Raw genomic sequence first — 23,336 nt, 5'->3', positions numbered from 1 at the left:
GTGATACTGTCTGCTGAGCTGTGTATCTAATCCTCTCCTGTGTGATACTGTCTGCTGAGCTGTGTATCTAATCCTCTCCTGTGTGATACTGACTGCTGAGCCGTGTATCTAATCCTCTCCTGTGTGATACTGTCTGCTGAGCCGTGTATCTAATCCTCTCGTGTGATACTGTCTGCTGAGCCGTGTATCTAATCCTCTCCTGTGTGATACTGTCTGCTGAGCCGTGTATCTAATCCTAACCTGTGTGATACTGTCTGCTGAGCTGTGTATCTAATCCTATCCTGTGTGATACTGACTGCTGAGCCGTGTATCTAATCCTATCCTGTGTGATACTGTCTGCTGAGCTGTGTATCTAATCCTCTCCTGTGTGATACTGTCTGCTGAGACGTGTATCTAATTTTCTCCTGTGTAATACTGACTGCTGAGCCGTGTATCTAATCCTATCCTGTGTGATACTGTCTGCTGAGCCATGTAGTATCTAATCCTCTCCTGTGTGATACTGTCTGCTGAGCTGTGTATCTAATTCTTTCCAGTGTGATACTGTCTGCTGAGCCGTGTATCTAATCCTCTCCTGTGATACTGTCTGCTGAGCTGTGTATCTAATCCTTTCCTGTGTGATACTGTCTGCTGAGCTGTGTATCTAATCCTATCCTGTGTGATACTGTCTGCTGAGCCGTGTATCTAATCCTCTCCTGTGTGATACTGACTGCTGAGCCGTGTATCTAATCCTATCCTGTGTGATACTGACTGCTGAGCCGTGTATCTAATCCTCTCCTGTGTGATACTGTATGCTGAGCCGTGTATCTAATCCTCTCCTGTGTGATACTGACTGCTGAGCTGTGTATCTAATCCTCTCCTGTGTGATACTGTCTGCTGAGCTGTGTATCTAATCCTCTCCTGTGTGATACTGACTGCTGAGCCGTGTATCTAATCCTCTCCTGTGTGATACTGTCTGCTGAGCCGTGTATCTAATCCTCTCCTGAGTGATACTGTCTGCTGAGCCGTGTATCTAATCCTCTCCTGAGTGATACTGTCTGCTGAGCCGTGTATCTAATCCTCTCCTGAGTGATACTGTCTGCTGAGCCGTGTATCTAATCCTCTCCTGTGTGATACCGTCTGCTGAGCCGTGTATCTAATCCTCTCCTGTGTGATACTGTATGCGGAGCCGTGTATCTAATCCTCTCCTGTGTGATACTGACTGCTGAGCTGTGTATCTAATCCTCTCCTGTGTGATACTGTATGCTGAGCCGTGTATCTAATCCTCTCCTGTGTGATACTGTATGCTGAGCCGTGTATCTAATCCTCTCCTGTGTGATACCGTCTGCTAATCCGTGTATCTAATCCTCTCCTGTGTGATACCGTCTGCTGAGCCGTGTATCTAATCCTCTCCTGTGTGATACTGTATGCTGAGCCGTGTATCTAATCCTCTCCTGTGTGATACCGTCTGCTAATCCGTGTATCTAATCCTCTCCTGTGTGATACCGTCTGCTGAGCCGTGTATCTAATCCTCTCCTGTGTGATACTGACTGCTGAGCCGTGTATCTAATCCTATCCTGTGTGATACTGACTGCTGAGCCGTGTATCTAATCCTCTCCTGTGTGATACTGTCTGCTGAGCCGTGTATCTAATCCTATCCTGTGTGATACTGACTGCTGAGCCGTGTATCTAATCCTATCCTGTGTTATACTGTCTGCTGAGCCGTGTATCTAATTCTTTCCAGTGTGATACTGTCTGCTGAGCCGTGTATCTAATCCTCTCCTGTGTGATACTGACTGCTGAGCTGTGTATCTAATCCTCTCCTGTGTGATACTGACTGCTGAGCCGTGTATCTAATTCTTTCCAGTGTGATACTGTCTGCTGAGCCGTGTATCTAATCCTCTCCTGTGTGATACTGACTGCTGAGCCGTGTATCTAATCCTCTCCTGTGTGATACTGCCTGCTGAGCCGTGTATCTAATCCTCTCCTGTGTGATACTGTCTGCTGAGCCGTGTATCTAATCCTCTCCTGTGTGATACTGACTGCTGAGCCGTGTATCTAATCCTATCCTGTGTGATACTGACTGCTGAGCCGTGTATCTAATCATCTCCTGTGTGATACTGTCTGCTGAGCCGTGTATCTAATCATCTCCTGTGTGATACTGTCTGCTGAGCCGTGTATCTAATCCTAACCTGTGTGATACTGTCTGCTGAGCTGTGTATCTAATCCTCTGCTGTGTGATACTGTCTGCTGAGCCGTGTATCTAATCCTATCCTGTGTGATACTGTCTGCTGAGCCGTGTATCTAATCCTCTCCTGTGTGATACTGTCTGCTGAGCCGTGTATCTAATCCTCTCCTGTGTGATACTGTCTGCTGAGCCGTGTATCTAATCCTCTCCTGTGTGATACTGACTGCTGAGCCGTGTATCTAATCCTCTCCTGTGTGATACTGTATGCTGAGCCGTGTATCTAATCCTGTGCTGTGTTATACTGTCTGCTGAGCCGTGTATCTAATCCTATCCTGTGTGATACTGTCTGCTGAGCTATGTATCTAATCCTCTCCTGTGTGATACTGTCTGCTGAGCCGTGTATCTAATCCTCTCCTGTGTGATACTGACTGCTGAGCTGTGTATCTAATCCTATCCTGTGTGATACTGACTGCTGAGCCGTGTATCTAATCCTCTCCTGTGTGATACTGACTACTGAGCCGTGTATCTAATCCTATCCTGTGTGATACTGTCTGCTGAGCCGTGTATCTAATCCTATCCTGTGTGATACTGTCTGCTGAGCCGTGTATCTAATCCTCTCCTGTGTGATACTGTCTGCTGAGCCGTGTATCTAATCCTCTCCTGTGTGATACTGTCTGCTGAGCCGTGTATCTAATCCTCTCCTGTGTGATACTGTCTGCTGAGCCGTGTATCTTATCTAATCCTATCCTGTGTGATACTGTCTGCTGAGCCGTGTATCTAATCCTAACCTGTGTGATACTGTCTGCTGAGCCGTGTATCTAATCCTATCCTGTGTGATACTGTCTGCTGAGCCGTGTATCTAATCCTATCCTGTGTGATACTGTCTGCTGAGCCGTGTATCTAATCCTATCCTGTGTGATACTGTCTGCTGAGCCGTGTATCTAATCCTCTCCTGTGTGATACTGACTGCTGAGCCGTGTATCTAATCCTCTCCTGTGTGATACTGTCTGCTGAGCTGTGTATCTAATCCTATCCTGTGTGATACTGACTGCTGAGCCGTGTATCTAATCCTATCCTGTGTGATACTGACTGCTGAGCCGTGTATCTAATCCTATCCTGTGTGATACTGACTGCTGAGCCGTGTATCTAATCCTCTCCTGTGTGATACTGTCTGCTGAGCCGTGTATCCAATCCTATCCTGTGTGATACTGACTGCTGAGCCGTGTATCTAATCCTATCCTGTGTGATACTGACTGCTGAGCCGTGTATCTAATCCTATCCTGTGTGATACTGACTGCTGAGCCGTGTATCTAATCCTATCCTGTGTGATACTGACTGCTGAGCCGTGTATCTAATACTATCCTGTGTGATACTGTCTGCTGAGCCGTGTATCTAATCCTCTCCTGTGTGATACTGTCTGCTGACCCGTGTATCTATTCCTCTCCTGTGTGATACTGTCTGCTGATCCGTGTATCTAATCCTCTCCTGTGTGATACTGTCTGCTGAGCCGTGTATCTAATCCTCTACTGTGTGATACTGTCTGCTGAGCTGTGTATCTAATCCTCTCCTGTGTGATACGGTCTGCTGAGCCGTGTATCTAATCCTCTCCTGTGTGATACGGTCTGCTGAGCCGGGTATCTAATCCTCTCCTGTGTGATACTGACTGCTGAGCTGTGTATCTAATCCTCTCCTGTGTGATACTGACTGCTGAGCCGTGTATCTAATCCTCTCCTGTGTGATACTGTCTGCTGATCCGTGTATCTAATCCTCTCCTGTGTGATACTGTCTGCTGACCCGTGTATCTATTCCTCTCCTGTGTGATACTGTCTGCTGATCCGTGTATCTAATCCTCTCCTGTGTGATACTGTCTGCTGAGCCGTGTATCTAATCCTATCCTGTGTGATACTGTCTGCTGAGCCGTGTATCTAATCCTCTCCTGTGTGATACTGTCTGCTGAGCCGTGTATCTAATCCTCTCCTGTGTGATACTGTCTGCTGAGCCGTGTATCTAATCCTATCCTGTGTGATACTGTCTGCTGAGCCGTGTATCTAATCCTCTCCTGTGTGATACTGTATGCTGAGCCGGTTATCTAATCCTCTCCTGTGTGATACTGTCTGCTGAGCCGTGTATCTAATCCTCTCCTGTGTGATACTGTCTGCTGAGCCGTGTATCTAATCCTCTACTGTGTGATACTGTCTGCTTAGCCGTGTATCTAATCCTCTCCTGTGTGATACTGTCTGCTGAGCCGTGTATCTAATCCTCTACTGTGTGATACTGTCTGCTGAGCTGTGTATCTAATCCTATCCTGTGTGATACTGTCTGCTGAGCCGTGTATCTAATCCTCTCCTGTGTGATACTGTCTGCTGAGCCGTGTATCTAATCCTATCCTGTGTGATACTGTCTGCTGAGCCGTGTATCTAATCCTCTCCTGTGTGATACTGTATGCTGAGCCGGTTATCTAATCCTCTCCTGTGTGATACTGTCTGCTTAGCCGTGTATCTAATCTTCTCCTGTGTGATACTGTCTGCTGAGCCGTGTATCTAATCCTCTCCTGTGTGATACTGTCTGCTTAGCCGTGTATCTAATCCTCTCCTGTGTGATACTGTCTGCTGAGCCGTGTATCTAATCCTCTACTGTGTGATACTGTCTGCTGAGCTGTGTATCTAATCCTCTCCTGTGTGATACGGTCTGCTGAGCCGTGTATCTAATCCTCTCCTGTGTGATACTGTATGCTGAGCCGGGTATCTAATCCTCTCCTGTGTGATACTGACTGCTGAGCCGTGTATCTAATCCTCTCCTGTGTGATACTGTATGCTGAACTGTGTATCTAATCCTCTACTGTGTGATACTGTCTGCTGAGCCGTGTATCTAATCCTCTCCTGTGTGATACTGTATGCTGAGCCGGTTATCTAATCCTCTCCTGTGTGATACTGTCTGCTGAGCTGTGTATCTAATCCTATCCTGTGTGATACTGTCTGCTTAGCCGTGTATCTAATCCTCTCCTGTGTGATACTGTCTGCTGAGCCGTGTATCTAATCCTCTACTGTGTGATACTGTCTGCTGAGCTGTGTATCTAATCCTCTCCTGTGTGATACTGTCTGCTGAGCCGTGTATCTAATCCTATCCTGTGTGATACTGACTGCTGAGCCGTGTAGCATCGGTATCTCTGCCCCGTTCTAGGCAGAGACACCGTCCCTCTCACCTCCCCGCTCCTGGCGCGGCGTCCTCCAGCACTTCTCTCCCCGCTGCTTCCGGCACGCGCTCCTTCCCCGGCAGTGTGCTTAGGGCGCGCGCGCTCCCCCTCTCTTAAAGGGACCGCGCGCGCCGTCCTAAGGAGTCCCCGGCCAATTGCCGGAGGACCTCCCATATAAAAGGCACCTCCTCCAAAATGGAGGTGCCCGAGCAATGTTATAGCACTGTTCACTACTCTGCTTCAGCCCTCAGGTCCCGTTGCCAGTTACCTGCCAGATTCCTGCCAGTCTGCTGTCTAATTCCTGCCTGATATCCTGCCACCTGCCTGCTAGCCTGAGGTCCGACGGTCTGCCTTCCAACTCCTGTCAGTCTAAGGACCAGCCTGTCCGCTCACCTGGGAGCGCACTTCAGCCACCTGCCTGCTTGCCTGAGGTCCGACGGTCTGCCTTACAGCTCCGGTCAGTCTGTCTATGGACCAGCTTGCCCGCTCACCTGGGAGCGCTCATCTGCTACCTGTCTGCTAGCCTACCTGGAGGCTCTGCCGTCACGTGCTGTGACCACCCGCCTGTCCAGAGACTCCTGCCCGCTCACCTGGGAGCGCTCATCTGCCGCCTGTCTGTTGGTCTTCCTGGAGGCTCCGCTGTCACATGCTGTGACCACCCGATTATCCAGAGACTCTCGCCTGCTCACCTGGGAGCTCACGTCTATCATCTGCCGCCACAGGTCGTACCAACCCTTTACCCAGAGACTGCCCCGGTCACTTGCCGTGACCTCCTGCCCGTTCATCCAGAGACTGCCCCGGTCACTTGCCGTGACCTCCTGCCCTTTCATCCAGAGACTGCCCCGGTCACTTGCCGTGACCTCCTGTCCGTTCATTCAGAGACTGTCCCAGTCACCTGCTGTGACTGCCTGCCCGTCTACCCTGGTCGCCACCCGCTCCCTTACAAGGACCGCCCCCTTGTATAGTAGCTCAGAGGTTCCGCCTCCCAGACCCGTTACAGTTTGCTCGGGCCATGGAACCCGGTGGCACCCAAGCTCCCTCGCTCTCGGACCTATGTCATGAACTGTCCCGTCAGAGGTCCCAACAGGAGTCCATCCTGGGTCACCTGCGGAATGTCAATTCTCGCCTGGACACTCTGACTGCTCTGCCTGCAACCACCGCCAGTGCCATGACTCGCAATCCGGCAGCTCCACTGCCCACTAATAACATGGTATCCTACCCCGGACCCCGGCTTTCTGCACCTCCTCGTTTCGGAGGCGACTCCGCCCAGGCTCGGGGCTTCATAAATCAGTGCACCCTGCACTTTGAACTCCTGTCTCACCAGTTTAACTCCGACTGGGCCAAAATTGCCTTCATCATGTCCCATCTCACCGGAGAGGCCCTGGCCTGGCTAAATCCTCTATGGGAGAGAGGAGACCCCCTGGTGTCCGACTTGCCTGCCTTTCTCACGGCTTTCCGGAAAGTCTTCGACGAACCCGGACGGAAGACCTCATCCGCATCATCTCTGCTACGCCTCCGTCAGGGAAGTCTCACCGTGGGCCAATATGCCATACGGTTCCGTACCCTTGCCTCGGAGCTGGCCTGGGATAATGACGCTCTGGTTTCCGTCTTCTGGGAGGGTCTGTCCGGCCATATTAAAGATGAACTTGCCGGTCGGGACATTCCTACCACTCTCGATGACCTAATAACTCTTGCCACCCGGATTGACCTGCGGTTCCAGGAGCGTGCCAAAGAGGTCACCCGTGAGAGGAGGTTTCCACGTCTAGCTCCTACTTTTCAGAAACCCGTCACTCCCTCCGTCTCTCCTGAGCTACACTCTCCTGAGCCTATGCAGGTCGACCAGACCAAGATGGTCGGTTCTCGCCAAGAATCTCACCGAGCCGAGGGAAGCTGTTTCTATTGTGGCAGTATGAAGCACTTCATCCGTTCCTGCCCGGAAAAGCCGGGAAACGCCAGTGTCTAGGACCACTCGGAGAGGTCGTCCTAGACAAAAGTAAGCCCTCTCCGTCTCTGACCTTACCGGTCTCTATTGCTTGGGGAGAAAACCGTCTCTTTGAACTAGCCCATCTGGATTCTGGAGCTGCTGGAAACCTCATCTCCCAGTCTCTGGTAGAGAGATACCATATTCCCACCAAGTCCCTGGCTGAACCATTGTCAGTCGCCTCCGTGGATGGAAGACTTCTCTCGGAGACCATCCTGCTCGTCACCGAACCCATAACCCTGCAGGTGGGAATGCTGCACTCTGAGGAGATCTCATTCCATGTGCTGTCCGGACTTTCTCACTCCCTGTTGCTAGGTCTACCTTGGCTCCAGACACATGAACCCGTATTGAACTGGCGGTCCGGTGAAGTACTCCGATGGGGTCCTGACTGCCATAGGACCTGCCTGGTCCCGGTCCGTCCACTTCGCCCTCAGCCTACTCCAGCTAACTTACCTGGTCTCCCGGCTCCCTACTGGCCCTATGCGGACGTCTTCGGTAAGAAGGAAGCTGAGACGTTGCCACCCCATAGGCCATACGATTGCCCGATCGACCTGGTACCTGGCACCACTCCTCCCCGTGGGCGTATCTACCCATTGTCTGCAGCCGAGACCCGAGCCATGTCTGAGTACATTGAAGAGAATCTGGCTAGGGGATTTATCCGAAAATCTACCTCCCCGGCTGGAGCCGGATTCTTCTTTGTCAAAAAGAAAGACGGCTCGCTACGTCCCTGTATTGACTACAGAGGACTCAATCTCATCACGGTAAAAAACAAATATCCCCTGCCACTCATCTCCGAATTGTTTGACCGTCTCAAGGGCGCCAGGATCTTCTCCAAGCTGGATCTACGAGGAGCGTATAATCTGGTCCGTATCCGTCAAGGAGACGAGTGGAAGACGGCATTCAATACTCGGGACGGTCACTACGAGTACCTTGTGATGCCCTTCGGTCTCTGTAATGCTCCCGCGGTCTTTCAGGAACTAGTCAACGACATCTTCCGTGACCTCCTGTACTCCTGCGTAGTGGTATACCTGGACGATATCTTGGTCTTCTCTCCGGATCTCCCCACACACCGGAGGGATGTTCGTCAGGTCCTGCTTAGGCTTCGGCAGAACCACCTTTACGCCAAATACGAGAAGTGCCTCTTCGATCAGACCTCCCTTCCGTTCTTGGGCTATGTCATCTCCCAAACAGGTCTGCAAATGGATCCCGAGAAGCTCTCTTCCGTTCTAAAATGGCCTCGTCCTGAAGGTTTGAAGGCGATACAGCGATTCCTGGGCTTCGCTAATTATTATCGTCTTTTCATCCCACACTTCTCGTCTCGGACTGCTCCCATATCTGCACTTACCCGTAAGGGGGCTAACCCCAGGACATGGTCGCCTGAAGCCGAGGAGGCCTTCCTTTCCCTAAAGAAAGCCTTCGCCTCTGCTCCCGTCCTGCACCGTCCGGACTGTAATAATGTCACGGGTGTGTCGCCACGAAGATCGTCACGATTACACAGCCTGACTTCTCGCAGCTGACTTTTTGGTGCTTTGTGTTTTTCGGCAGTGAGGGAGTTAATTCTCTCTCTCTCTGTGCTAGACGAGGTCCAGCCTCGCCCAGCTGCAATCAATGCTGCTGTAGTGAGACTCCTTCAAATGCCTGCTGGTCTGTTAGGGAAGTGTCGGTGAAAGCATTTCATGCAGACTAACAGAGCAGATCGTGGTATTTGGAGTTTCAGAGATAAGTGTATTTGGAGTGTTTTTTCCCTTCCTCGCTTTATCATTTATCTCCTTTCCCGTTGGTGTTCCCTCTGTTGTAGTTGTGTAGTTTTTGTATGCAAGGTGGTTTTGGTTTTTCCCTTGTACTGTCTCGTTCGTCTAAGTACTGTGTGTGGGCATATTATTACTTGTCCCCTTTTGTTGTGATCGGGGTCCTTCTCAGGACTAGATTACTTAGGTGCAGGGATCCTCAGGAGGTAGGGGTTACGCTGGCGGCCTGGACCTCTGTACCTTTAACAGTACCTCCAGGTTGAGGGATTAGTCAGGGCCCCAGCTTAGGGTCAGCTTAGGCCCCCTACCTCCAGTATACAGAGACAGCGTGACAAATAAACAATTCTACCTGGAGGTTGATGCCTCCTCCTCCGGAGCCGGAGCGGTGCTCACCCAGAAGTCTTCTACCGGGAGAATGGTAACGTGCGGCTTCTTCTCCAAAATCTTCTCCTCGTCGGAGCGCAACTACTCCATTGGAGACCGGGAATTGCTAGCCATCAAATTGGCACTGGGAGAGTGGCGCTATCTGCTTGAAGGGGCTCTCTACCCGGTAATTATCTACACGGATCACAAAAACCTGGCATATCTCCAAAATGCCCAGAGACTCAATCCTCGCCAGGCCCGGTGGTCGTTGTTTTTTGCCCGCTTCGACTTCATTCTTCATTTCCGTCCGGCGGACAAGAACGTCAAAGCTGATGCCTTGTCCCGGTCCTTCCTGTCCTCCGATCAAGAGGAGGAACCTACGCACATCATCGACTCCTCCAAGGTGATGAATTTGGCCCCCTTGGATCTGACTCGTCTTCCACCCGGTAAGACGTTCGTAGCTGTGCCAGATCGGGAGAGGGTTCTTCGCTGGGGACATTCTTCTAAACTAGCTGGCCATGCTGGCCAAAAGAAGACCTTCCAACTTATTACCCGGCATTACTGGTGGCCTACCCTGCGTAAGGATGTGGTAGACTTCGTCGCGGCCTGTTCATCCTGTGCCCGTAACAAAGTTCCCCGACATCTACCTACCGGCCATCTCCTGCCCCTTCCCGTACCTGCTGCTCCTTGGCAACACATCGCTATGGACTTTATCACCGACCTTCCAGTTTCTGCCGGTTGTACTGTCATTTGGGTTGTCGCTGACCGTTTTTCTAAGATGGCCCACTTCATTCCCCTGCCTGGTCTTCCGTCTGCACCCGAGCTGGCTGAAGACTTTATCCGCCACATCTTCCGTCTCCATGGTCTGCCCCTCCACATCGTGTCGGATCGTGGGGTTCAGTTCACCTCTCGCTTCTGGAGAGCCACATGTAAGCTGCTGGACATTACCCTGGATTTCTCCTCCGCTTACCACCCTCAGTCCAATGGTCAAGTGGAGCGGATCAATCAGATCTTGTCCAGCTACCTCCGGCACTTCGTTGATGCTCACCACTCGGACTGGGTGGATCTCATACCATGGGCCGAGTTCTCTTTTAATAACCATGAGAGCGAGTCCTCTTCCAAATCCCCGTTCTTTATAGTCGGTGGCCAACATCCCCAGATTCCACTTCCTGTCTCCGTTTCTGTGGACAACCCTGCTGCGGAGTCTCTTGTCAGCGAATTTTCTACTATTTGGGAGAGCACCAGGTCCGCTCTTCTTCTCTCCTCTGAGCGGATGAAGAGATATGCTGATAAGAGACGTCTGGATCCGCCTCAATTCCGTCAGGGAGACAAGGTTTGGCTCTCATCCAAACATGTGCGGCTCAAAGTACCCTCCTACAAGTTGGGTCCTCGATTCATCGGCCCCTTCGAAGTCCTCAGGCAAATTAACCCTGTGGCCTACAAATTAAAACTCCCGGCCACCCTACGGATCCCCAACTCCTTCCACGTATCTCTCCTCAAACCCGTTGTCTTTAACTTTTTTTCCAAAAATCCAGGTGCCCCTCCTGCTCCGGTTTCCGCTGATGACATCTTTGAGGTAGAGAGTATTCTGGCCTCCAAGAGGGTAAGAGGAAAAACCTTTTTTCTGGTAGATTGGAAGGGGTTTGGTCCTGAGGAGAGAACTTGGGAACCCAGGGAGAACATCAACGCCCCGCTTCTCCTTGAGAAATTTCTTTCTGGCCAAAAAAAGAGGGGGCCTAAAGGGGGGGGGTACTGTAGCATCGGCGTCTCTGCCCCGTTCTAGGCAGAGACGCCGTCCCTCTCACCTCCCCGCTCCTGGCGCGGCGTCCTCCAGTGCTTCTCTCCCCGCTGCTTCCGGCACGCGCTCCTTCCCCGGCAGTGTGCTTAGGGCGCGCGCGCTCCCTCTCTCTTAAAGGGACCACGCGCGCCGTCCTAAGGAGTCCCCGGCCAATTGCCGGAGGACCTCCCATATAAAAGGCACCTCCTCCAAAATGGAGGTGCCCGAGCAATGTTGTAGCACTGTTCACTACTCTGCTTCAGCCCTCAGGTCCCGTTGCCAGTTACCTGCCAGTTACCTGCCAGTTACCTGCCAGTTACCTGCCAGTTACCTGCCAGATACCTGCCAGATACCTGCCAGATACCTGCCAGATACCTGCCAGATACCTGCCAGATACCTGCCAGATACCTGCCAGATACCTGCCAGATACCTGCCAGCTTGCTGTCTAATTCCTGCCTGATATCCTGCCACCTGCCTGCTAGCCTGAGGTCCGACGGTCTGCCTTCCAACTTCTGTCAGTCTGTCTATGGACCAGCTTGCCCGCTCACCTGGGAGCGCTCATCTGCTGCCTGCCTGCTAGCCTACCTGGAGGCTCCGCCGTCACGTGCTGTGACCACCCGCCTGTCCAGAGACTCCTGCCCGCTCACCTGGGAGCGCACATCAACTACCTGCCTGCTAGCCTACCTGGAGGCTCCGCCGTCACGTGCTGTGACCACCCGCCTGTCCAGAGACTCCTGCCCGCTCACCTGGGAGCGGTCACCTGCTACCTGTCTGTTGGTCTTCCTGGAGGCTCCGCCATCACATGCTGTGACCACCCGTTTATCCAGAGACTCTCGCCTGCTCACCTGGGAGCTCACGTCTATCATCTGCCGCCACAGGTCGTACCAATCCTTTACCCAGAGACTGCCCCGGTCACTTGCCGTGTATCTAATCCTCTCCTGTGTGATACTGTCTGCTGAGCCGTGTATCTAATCCTCTCCTGTGTGATACTGTCTGCTGAGCCGTGTATCTAATCCTCTCCTGTGTGATACTGTCTGCTGAGCCGTGTATCTAATCCTCTCCTGTGTGATACTGTCTGCTGAGCCGTGTATCTAATCCTATCCTGTGTGATACTGTATGCTGAGCTGTGTATCTAATCCTATCCTGTGTGATACTGTCTGCTGAGCCGTGTATCTAATCCTATCCTGTGTGATACTGACTGCTGAGCCGTGTATCTAATCCTCTCCTGTGTGATACTGTCTGCTGAGCCATGTATCTAATCCTCTCCTGTGTGATACTGACTGCTGAGCCGTGTATCTAATCCTCTCCTGTGTGATACTGACTGTTGAGCCGTGTATCTAATCCTATCCTGTGTGATACTGACTGCTGAGCCGTGTATCTAATCCTATCCTGTGTGATACTGTCTGTGGAGCCGTGTATCTAATCCTATTCTGTGTGATACTGTCTGCTGAGCCGTGTATCTAATCCTATCCTGTGTGATACTGTCTGCTGAGCCGTGTATCTAATCCTCTCCTGTGTGATACTGTCTGCTGAGCCGTGTATCTAATCCTATCCTGTGTGATACTGACTGCTGAGCTGTGTATCTAATCCTCTCCTGTGCGATACTGTCTGCTGAGCCGTGTATCTAATCCTCTCCTGTGTGATACTGACTGCTGAGTCGTGTATCTAATCCTCTCCTGTGTGATACTGTCTGCTGAGCCGTGTATCTAATCCTATCCTGTGTGATACTGACTGCTGAGCCGTGTATCTAATTCTTTCCTGTGTGATACTGTCTGCTGAGCTGTGTATCTAATCCTATCCTGTGTGATACTGACTGCTGAGCCGTGTATCTAATCCTCTCCTGTGTGATACTGTCTGCTGAGCCATGTATCTAATCCTCTCCTGTGTGATACTGTCTGCTGAGCTGTGTATCTAATCCTCTCCTGTGTGATACTGTATGCTGAGCCGTGTATCTAATCCTCTCCTGTGTGATACTGTCTGCTGAGCTGTGTATCTAATCCTCTCCTGTGTGATACTGACTGTTGAGCCGTGTATCTAATCCTATCCTGTGTGATACTGACTGCTGAGCCGTGTATCTAATCCTATCCTGTGTGATACTGTCTGTGGAGCCGTGTATCTAATCCTATTCTGTGTGATACTGTCTGCTGAGCCGTGTATCTAATCCTATCCTGTGTGATACTGTCTGCTGAGCCGTGTATCTAATCCTCTCCTGTGTGATACTGTCTGCTGAGCCGTGTATCTAATCCTATCCTGTGTGATACTGACTGCTGAGCTGTGTATCTAATCCTCTCCTGTGCGATACTGTCTGCTGAGCCGTGTATCTAATCCTCTCCTGTGTGATACTGACTGCTGAGTCGTGTATCTAATCCTCTCCTGTGTGATACTGTCTGCTGAGCCGTGTATCTAATCCTATCCTGTGTGATACTGACTGCTGAGCCGTGTATCTAATTCTTTCCTGTGTGATACTGTCTGCTGAGCTGTGTATCTAATCCTATCCTGTGTGATACTGACTGCTGAGCCGTGTATCTAATCCTCTCCTGTGTGATACTGTCTGCTGAGCCATGTATCTAATCCTCTCCTGTGTGATACTGTCTGCTGAGCTGTGTATCTAATCCTCTCCTGTGTGATACTGTATGCTGAGCCGTGTATCTAATCCTCTCCTGTGTGATACTGTCTGCTGAGCTGTGTATCTAATCCTCTCCTGTGTGATACTGTCTGCTGAGCCGTGTATCTTATCTAATCCTCTCCTGTGTGATACTGTCTGCTGAGCTGTGTATCTAATCCTCTCCTGTGTGATACTGTCTGCTGAGCCGTGTATCTAATCCTCTCCTGTGATACTGACTGCTGAGCCGTGTATCTAATCCTCTCCTGTGTGATACTGACTGCTGAGCCGTGTATCTAATCCTCTCCTGTGATACTGTCTGCTGAGCCGTGTATCTAATCCTCTCCTGTGTGATACTGTCTGCTGAGCCGTGTATCTAATCCTAACCTGTGTGATACTGTCTGCTGAGCTGTGTATCTAATCCTATCCTGTGTGATACTGACTGCTGAGCCGTGTATCTAATCCTATCCTGTGTGATACTGACTGCTAAGCCGTGTATCTAATCCTCTCCTGTGATACTGTCTGCTGAGCCGTGTATCTAATCCTCTCCTGTGTGATACTGTCTGCTGAGCCGTGTATCTAATCCTCTCCTGTGTGATACTGTCTGCTGAGCCGTGTATCTAATCCTCTCCTGTGTGATACTGTCTGCTGAGCCGTGTATCTAATCCTCTCCTGTGTGATACTGTCTGCTGAGCCGTGTATCTAATACTCTCCTGTGTGATACTGTCTGCTGAGCCGTGTATCTAATCCTCTCCTGTGTGATACTGTCTGCTGAGCCGTGTATCTAATCCTCTCCTGTGTGATACTGTCTGCTGAGCCGTGTATCTAATCCTCTCCTGTGTGATACGTCTGCTGAGCCGTGTATCTAATCCTATCCTGTGTGATACTGACTGCTGAGCTGTGTATCTAATCCTATCCTGTGTGATACTGACTGCTGAGCCGTGTATCTAATCCTATCCTGTGTGATACTGTCTGCTGAGCCGTGTATCTAATCCTCTCCTGTGTGATACTGTCTGCTGAGCTGTGTATCTAATCCTCTCCTGTGTGATACTGTCTGCTGAGCTGTGTATCTAATCCTCTCCTGTGTGATACTGTCTGCTTAGCTGTGTATCTAATCCTCTCCTGTGTGATACTGTCTGCTGAGCCGTGTATCTAATCCTCTCCTGTGTGATACTGTCTGCTGAGCTGTGTATCTAATCCTCTCCTGTGTGATACTGTCTGCTGAGCTGTGTATCTAATCCTATCCTGTGTGATACTGACTGCTGAGCCGTGTATCTAATCCTATCCTGTGTGATACTGACTGCTGAGCTGTGTATCTAATCCTATCCTGTGTGATACTGTCTGCTGAGCCGTGTATCTAATCCTCTCCTGTGTGATACTGTCTGCTGAGCCGTGTATCTAATCCTATCCTGTGTGATACTGACTGCTGAGCTGTGTATCTAATCCTATCCTGTGTGATACTGACTGCTGAGCCGTGTATCTAATCCTATCCTGTGTGATACTGACTGCTGAGCTGTGTATCTAATCCTATCCTGTGTGATACTGACTGCTGAGCCGTGTAGCATCGGCATCTCTGCCCCGTTCTAGGCAGAGACACCGTCCCTCTCACCTCCCCGCTCCTGGCGCGGCGTCCTCCAGCGCTTCTCTCCCCGCTGCTTCCGGCACGCGCTCCTTCCCCGGCAGTGTGCTTAGGGCGCGCGCGCTCCCTCTCTCTTAAAGGGACCACACGCGCCGTCCTAAGGAGTCCCCGGCCAATTGCCGGAGGACCTCCCATATAAAAGGCACCTCCTCCAAAATGGAGGTGCCCGAGCAATGTTGTAGCACTGTTCACTACTCTGCTTCAGCCCTCAGGTCCCGTTGCCAGTTACCTGCCAGTTACCTGCCAGCTTGCTGTCTAATTCCTGCCTGATATCCTGCCACCTGCCTGCTAGCCTGAGGTCCGACGGTCTGCCTTCCAACTTCTGTCAGTCTGTCTATGGACCAGCTTGCCTGCTCACCTGGGAGCGCTCATCTGCTGCCTGCCTGCTAGCCTACCTGGAGGCTCCGCCATCACATGCTGTGACCACCCGTTTATCCAGAGACTCTCGCCTGCTCACCTGGGAGCTCATGTCTATCATCTGCCGCCACAGGTCGTACCAATCCTTTACCCAGAGACTGCCCCGGTCACTTGCCGTGTATCTAATCCTCTCCTGTGTGATACTGTCTGCTGAGCCGTGTATCTAATCCTCTCCTGTGTGATACGGTCTGCTGAGCCGTGTATCTAATCCTCTCCTGTGTGATACTGTCTGCTGAGCCGTGTATCTAATCCTCTCCTGTGTGATACTGTCTGCTGAGCCGTGTATCTAATCCTCTCCTGTGTGATACTGTCTGCTGAGCCGTGTATCTAATCCTCTCCTGTGTGATACTGTCTGCTGAGCTGTGTATCTAATCCTCTCCTGTGTGATACTGTCTGCTGAGCCGTGTATCTAATCCTATCCTGTGTGATACTGTCTGCTGAGCCGTCTATCTAATCCTATCCTGTGTGATACTGTCTGCTGAGCCGTCTATCTAATCCTATCCTGTGTGATACTGACTGCTGAGCCGTCTATCTAATCCTATCCTGTGTGATACTGACTGCTGAGCCGTGTATCTAATCCTCTCCTGTGTGATACTGACTGCTGAGCCGTGTATCTAATCCTCTCCTGTGTGATACTGACTGCTGAGCCGTGTATCTAATCCTCTCCTGTGTGATACTGTCTGCTGAGCCGTGTATCTAATCCTAACCTGTGTGATACTGTCTGCTGAGCTGTGTATCTAATCCTATCCTGTGTGATACTGACTGCTGAGCCGTGTATCTAATCCTATCCTGTGTGATACTGTCTGCTGAGCTGTGTATCTAATCCTATCCTGTGTGATACTGTCTGCTGAGCTGTGTATCTAATCCTCTCCTGTGTGATACTGTCTGCTGAGCCGTGTATCTAATCCTATCCTGTGTGATACTGTCTGCTGAGCCGTGTATCTAATCCTATCCTGTGTGATACTGTCTGCTGAGCTGTGTATCTAATCCTCTCCTGTGTGATACTGTCTGCTGAGACGTGTATCTAATTTTCTCCTGTGTAATACTGACTGCTGAGCCGTGTATCTAATCCTATCCTGTGTGATACTGTCTGCTGAGCCATGTAGTATCTAATCCTCTCCTGTGTGATACTGTATGCTGAGCCGTGTATCTAATCCTCTCCTGTGTGATACTGTATGCTGAGCCGTGTATCTAATCCTCTCCTGTGTGATACTGTCTGCTAATCCGTGTATCTAATCCTCTCCTGTGTGATACCGTCTGCTGAGCCGTGTATCTAATCCTCTCCTGTGTGATACTGACTGCTGAGCCGTGTATCTAATCCTCTCCTGTGTGATACTGTATGCTGAGCCGTGTATCTAATCCTCTCCTGTGTGATACTGTCTGCTGAGCCGTGTATCTAATCCTCTCCTGTGTGATACCGTCTGCTGAGCCGTGTATCTAATCCTCTCCTGTGTGATACTGTCTGTTGAGCCGTGTATCTAATCCTATCCTGTGTGATACTGTCTGCTGAGCCGTGTATCTAATCCTATCCTGTGTGATACTGACTGCTGAGCCGTGTATCTAATCCTATCCTGTGTTATACTGTCTGCTGAGCCGTGTATCTAATTCTTTCCAGTGTGATACTGTCTGCTGAGCCGTGTATCTAATCCTCTCCTGTGTGATACTGTATGCTGAGCCGTGTATCTAATCCTCTCCTGTGTGATACTGTCTGCTGAGCCGTGTATCTAATCCTCTCCTGTGTGATACCGTCTGCTGAGCCGTGTATCTAATCCTCTCCTGTGTGATACTGTCTGTTGAGCCGTGTATCTAATCCTATCCTGTGTGATACTGTCTGCTGAGCCGTGTATCTAATCCTATCCTGTGTGATACTGACTGCTGAGCCGTGTATCTAATCCTATCCTGTGTTATACTGTCTGCTGAGCCGTGCATCTAATTCTTTCCAGTGTGATACTGTCTGCTGAGCCGTGTATCTAATCCTCTCCTGTGTGATACTGACTGCTGAGCTGTGTATCTAATCCTCTCCTGTGTGATACTGCCTGCTGAGCCGTGTATCTAATCCTATCCTGTGTTATACTGTCTGCTGAGCCGTGTATCTAATTCTTTCCAGTGTGATACTGTCTGCTGAGCCGTGTATCTAATCCTCTCCTGTGTGATACTGACTGCTGAGCTGTGTATCTAATCCTCTCCTGTGTGATACTGACTGCTGAGCCGTGTATCTAATTCTTTCCAGTGTGATACTGTCTGCTGAGCCGTGTATCTAATCCTCTCCTGTGTGATACTGACTGCTGAGCCGTGTATCTAATTTTCTCCTGTGTAATACTGACTGCTAAGCCGTGTATCTAATCCTCTCCTGTGATACTGTCTGCTGAGCCGTGTATCTAATCCTATCCTGTGTGATACTGTCTGCTGAGCCGTGTATCTAATCCTATCCTGTGTGATACTGTCTGCTGAGCCGTGTATCTAATCCTAACCTGTGTGATACTGTCTGCTGAGCCGTGTATCTAATCCTATCCTGTGTGATACTGACTGCTGAGCCGTGTTTCTAATAATCTCCTGTGTGATACTGTCTGCTGAGCCGTGTTTCTAATAATCTCCTGTGTGATACTGTCTGCTGAGCCGTGTATCTAATCCTAACCTGTGTGATACTGTCTGCTGAGCTGTGTATCTAATCCTCTGCTGTGTGATACTGTCTGCTGAGCCGTGTATCTAATCCTATCCTGTGTGATACTGTCTGCTGAGCCGTGTATCTAATCCTCTCCTGTGTGATACTGTCTGCTGAGCCGTGTATCTAATCCTATCCTGTGTGATACTGACTGCTGAGCCGTGTTTCTAATAATCTCCTGTGTGATACTGTCTGCTGAGCCGTGTTTCTAATAATCTCCTGTGTGATACTGTCTGCTGAGCCGTGTATCTAATCCTAACCTGTGTGATACTGTCTGCTGAGCCGTGTATCTAATCCTATCCTGTGTGATACTGACTGCTGAGCCGTGTTTCTAATAATCTCCTGTGTGATACTGTCTGCTGAGCCGTGTTTCTAATAATCTCCTGTGTGATACTGTCTGCTGAGCCGTGTATCTAATCCTAACCTGTGTGATACTGTCTGCTGAGCCGTGTATCTAATCCTATCCTGTGTGATACTGTCTGCTGAGCCGTGTATCTAATCCTCTCCTGTGTGATACTGACTGCTGAGCTGTGTATCTAATCCTATCCTGTGTGATACTGACTGCTGAGCCGTGTATCTAATCCTCTCCTGTGTGATACTGACTACTGAGCCGTGTATCTAATCCTATCCTGTGTGATAATGACTGCTGAGCCGTGTATCTAATCCTATCCTGTGTGATACTGTCTGCTGAGCCGTGTATCTAATCCTATCCTGTGTGATACTGTCTGCTGAGCCGTGTATCTAATCCTCTCCTGTGTGATACTGTCTGCTGAGCCGTGTATCTAATCCTCTCCTGTGTGATACTGTATGCTGAGCCGTGTATCTTATCTAATCCTATCCTGTGTGATACTGTCTGCTGAGCCGTGTATCTAATCCTCTCCTGTGTGATACTGTCTGCTGAGCCGTGTATCTAATCCTAACCTGTGTGATACTGTCTGCTGAGCCGTGTATCTAATCCTATCCTGTGTGATACTGTCTGCTGAGCCGTGTATCTAATCCTATCCTGTGTGATACTGTCTGCTGAGCCATGTAGTATCTAATCCTCTCCTGTGTGATACTGTCTGCTGAGCCGTGTATCTAATCCTCTCCTGTGTGATACTGACTGCTGAGCCGTGTATCTAATCCTCTCCTGTGTGATACTGTCTGCTGAGCTGTGTATCTAATCCTATCCTGTGTGATACTGACTGCTGAGCTATGTATCTAATCCTCTCCTGTGTGATACTGTCTGCTGAGCCGTGTATCCAATCCTATCCTGTGTGATACTGACTGCTGAGCCGTGTATCTAATCCTATCCTGTGTGATACTGACTGCTGAGCCGTGTATCTAATCCTATCCTGTGTGATACTGACTGCTGAGCCGTGTATCTAATCCTCTCCTGTGTGATACTGACTGCTGAGCCGTGTATCTAATCCTCTCCTGTGTGATACTGTCTGCTGAGCCGTGTATCCAATCCTATCCTGTGTGATACTGACTGCTGAGCCGTGTATCTAATCCTATCCTGTGTGATACTGACTGCTGAGCCGTGTATCTAATCCTATCCTGTGTGATACTGACTGCTGAGCCGTGTATCTAATCCTATCCTGTGTGATACTGACTGCTGAGCCGTGTATCTAATCCTCTCCTGTGTGATACTGACTGCTGAGCCGTGTATCTAATCCTATCCTGTGTGATACTGTCTGCTGAGCCGTGTATCTAATCCTATCCTGTGTGATACTGTCTGCTGAGCCGTGTATCTAATCCTATCCTGTGTGATACTGACTGCTGAGCCGTGTATCTAATCCTATCCTGTGTGATACTGTATGCTGAGCCGGGTATCTAATCCTCTCCTGTGTGATACTGACTGCTGAGCCGTGTATCTAATCCTATCCTGTGTGATACTGACTGCTGAGCCGTGTATCTAATACTATCCTGTGTGATACTGTATGCTGAGCCGTGTATCTAATTCTATCCTGTGATACTGTCTGCTGATCCATGTATCTAATCCTATCCTGTGTGATACTGTCTGCTGAGCCGTGTATCTAATCCTCTCCTGTGTGATACTGCCTGCTGAGCCGTGTATCTAATCCTCTGCTGTGTGATACTGTCTGCTGAGCCGTGTATCTAATCCTCTCCTGTGTGATACTGTATGCTGAGCCGTGTATCTAATCCTCTCCTGTGTGATACTGTCTGCTGAGCTGTGTATCTAATCCTCTCCTGTGTGATACTGTCTGCTGATCCGTGTATCTAATCCTATCCTGTGTGATACTGTCTGCTGATCCGTGTATCTAATCCTATCCTGTGTGATACTGTCTGCTGAGCCGTGTATCTAATCCTCTCCTGTGTGATACTGTCTGCTGACCCGTGTATCTATTCCTCTCCTGTGTGATACTGTCTGCTGATCCGTGTATCTAATCCTCTACTGTGTGATACTGTCTGCTGAGCCGTGTATCTAATCCTCTACTGTGTGATACTGTCTGCTGAGCCGTGTATCTAATCCTATCCTGTGTGATACTGTCTGCTGAGCTGAGTATCTAATCCTCTCCTGTGTGATAATGTCTGCTGAGCCGTGTATCTAATCCTCTCCTGTGTGATACTGTATGCTGAACTGTGTATCTAATCCTCTACTGTGTGATACTGTCTGCTGAGCCGTGTATCTAATCCTCTCCTGTGTGATACTGTATGCTGAGCCGGGTATCTAATCCTCTCCTGTGTGATACTGACTGCTGAGCTGTGTATCTAATCCTCTCCTGTGTGATACTGACTGCTGAGCTGTGTATCTAATCCTCTCCTGTGTGATACTGTCTGCTGAGCCGTGTATCTAATCCTCTCCTGTGTGATACTGTCTGCTGATCCGTGTATCTAATCCTATCCTGTGTGATACTGTCTGCTGAGCCGTGTATCTAATCCTCTCCTGTGTGATACTGTCTGCTGAGCCGTGTATCTAATCCTCTCCTGTGTGATACTGTCTGCTGATCCGTGTATCTAATCCTATCCTGTGTGATACTGTCTGCTGATCCGTGTATCTAATCCTCTCCTGTGTGATACTGTCTGCTGATCCGTGTATCTAATCCTCTCCTGTGTGATACTGTCTGCTTAGCCGTGTATCTAATCCTCTCCTGTGTGATACTGTCTGCTGAGCCGTGTATCTAATCCTCTCCTGTGTGATACTGTCTGCTGAGCTGTGTATCTAATCCTATCCTGTGTGATACTGTCTGCTGAGCTGTGTATCTAATCCTATCCTGTGTGATACTGACTGCTGAGCCGTGTATCTAATCCTATCCTGTGTGATACTGACTGCTGAGCCGTGTAGCATCGGCATCTCTGCCCCGTTCTAGGCAGAGACACCGTCCCTCTCACCTCCCCGCTCCTGGCGCGGCGTCCTCCAGCACTTCTCTCCCCGCTGCTTCCGGCACGCGCTCCTTCCCCGGCAGTGTGCTTAGGGCGCGCGCGCTCCCCCTCTCTTAAAGGGACCGCGCGCGCCGTCCTAAGGAGTCCCCGGCCAATTGCCGGAGGACCTCCCATATAAAAGGCACCTCCTCCAAAATGGAGGTGCCCGAGCAATGTTATAGCACTGTTCACTACTCTGCTTCAGCCCTCAGGTCCCGTTGCCAGTTACCTGCCAGATTCCTGCCAGTCTGCTGTCTAATTCCTGCCTGATATCCTGCCACCTGCCTGCTAGCCTGAGGTCCGACGGTCTGCCTTCCAACTCCTGTCAGTCTAAGGACCAGCCTGTCCGCTCACCTGGGAGCGCACTTCAGCCACCTGCCTGCTTGCCTGAGGTCCGACGGTCTGCCTTACAGCTCCGGTCAGTCTGTCTATGGACCAGCTTGCCCGCTCACCTGGGAGCGCTCATCTGCTACCTGTCTGCTAGCCTACCTGGAGGCTCTGCCGTCACGTGCTGTGACCACCCGCCTGTCCAGAGACTCCTGCCCGCTCACCTGGGAGCGCTCATCTGCCGCCTGTCTGTTGGTCTTCCTGGAGGCTCCGCTGTCACATGCTGTGACCACCCGATTATCCAGAGACTCTCGCCTGCTCACCTGGGAGCTCACGTCTATCATCTGCCGCCACAGGTCGTACCAACCCTTTACCCAGAGACTGCCCCGGTCACTTGCCGTGACCTCCTGCCCGTTCATCCAGAGACTGCCCCGGTCACTTGCCGTGACCTCCTGCCCTTTCATCCAGAGACTGCCCCGGTCACTTGCCGTGACCTCCTGTCCGTTCATTCAGAGACTGTCCCAGTCACCTGCTGTGACTGCCTGCCCGTCTACCCTGGTCGCCACCCGCTCCCTTACAAGGACCGCCCCCTTGTATAGTAGCTCAGAGGTTCCGCCTCCCAGACCCGTTACAGTTTGCTCGGGCCATGGAACCCGGTGGCACCCAAGCTCCCTCGCTCTCGGACCTATGTCATGAACTGTCCCGTCAGAGGTCCCAACAGGAGTCCATCCTGGGTCACCTGCGGAATGTCAATTCTCGCCTGGACACTCTGACTGCTCTGCCTGCAACCACCGCCAGTGCCATGACTCGCAATCCGGCAGCTCCACTGCCCACTAATAACATGGTATCCTACCCCGGACCCCGGCTTTCTGCACCTCCTCGTTTCGGAGGCGACTCCGCCCAGGCTCGGGGCTTCATAAATCAGTGCACCCTGCACTTTGAACTCCTGTCTCACCAGTTTAACTCCGACCGGGCCAAAATTGCCTTCATCATGTCCCATCTCACCGGAGAGGCCCTGGCCTGGCTAAATCCTCTATGGGAGAGAGGAGACCCCCTGGTGTCCGACTTGCCTGCCTTTCTCACGGCTTTCCGGAAAG

At 50.7% G+C, this 23,336-nt stretch overlaps 2 protein-coding genes across 2 annotated transcripts in view; one reads left to right on the top strand and one right to left on the bottom strand.

Annotated features, from left to right (window-relative positions):
* LDHD (lactate dehydrogenase D) overlaps window positions 1-5,546 on the bottom strand; it is a 179,521-nt gene extending 173,975 nt beyond the window's left edge. The window contains exon 1 of the mRNA XM_073659890.1: window positions 5,367-5,546. Coding sequence (XP_073515991.1) covers window positions 5,367-5,531 — 165 coding nt within the window. The 5' untranslated portion in view covers window positions 5,532-5,546. The remainder of the gene's footprint in view (window positions 1-5,366) is intronic.
* Window positions 1-23,336, top strand: part of LOC141175898 (uncharacterized) — a 68,119-nt gene that overhangs the window by 7,122 nt on the left and 37,661 nt on the right. The window lies entirely within an intron of this gene.

This window comes from Phyllobates terribilis, unplaced genomic scaffold (assembly GCF_046119375.1).
Source record: "Phyllobates terribilis strain yellow unplaced genomic scaffold, ASM4611937v1 Scaffold_14__1_contigs__length_39327217, whole genome shotgun sequence".
In the NCBI taxonomy this organism is placed as follows: Eukaryota; Metazoa; Chordata; class Amphibia; order Anura; family Dendrobatidae; genus Phyllobates; species Phyllobates terribilis.
Note: the sequence above shows the minus strand (reverse complement) of the source record. Positions and strands in the feature narration are given on the sequence as shown.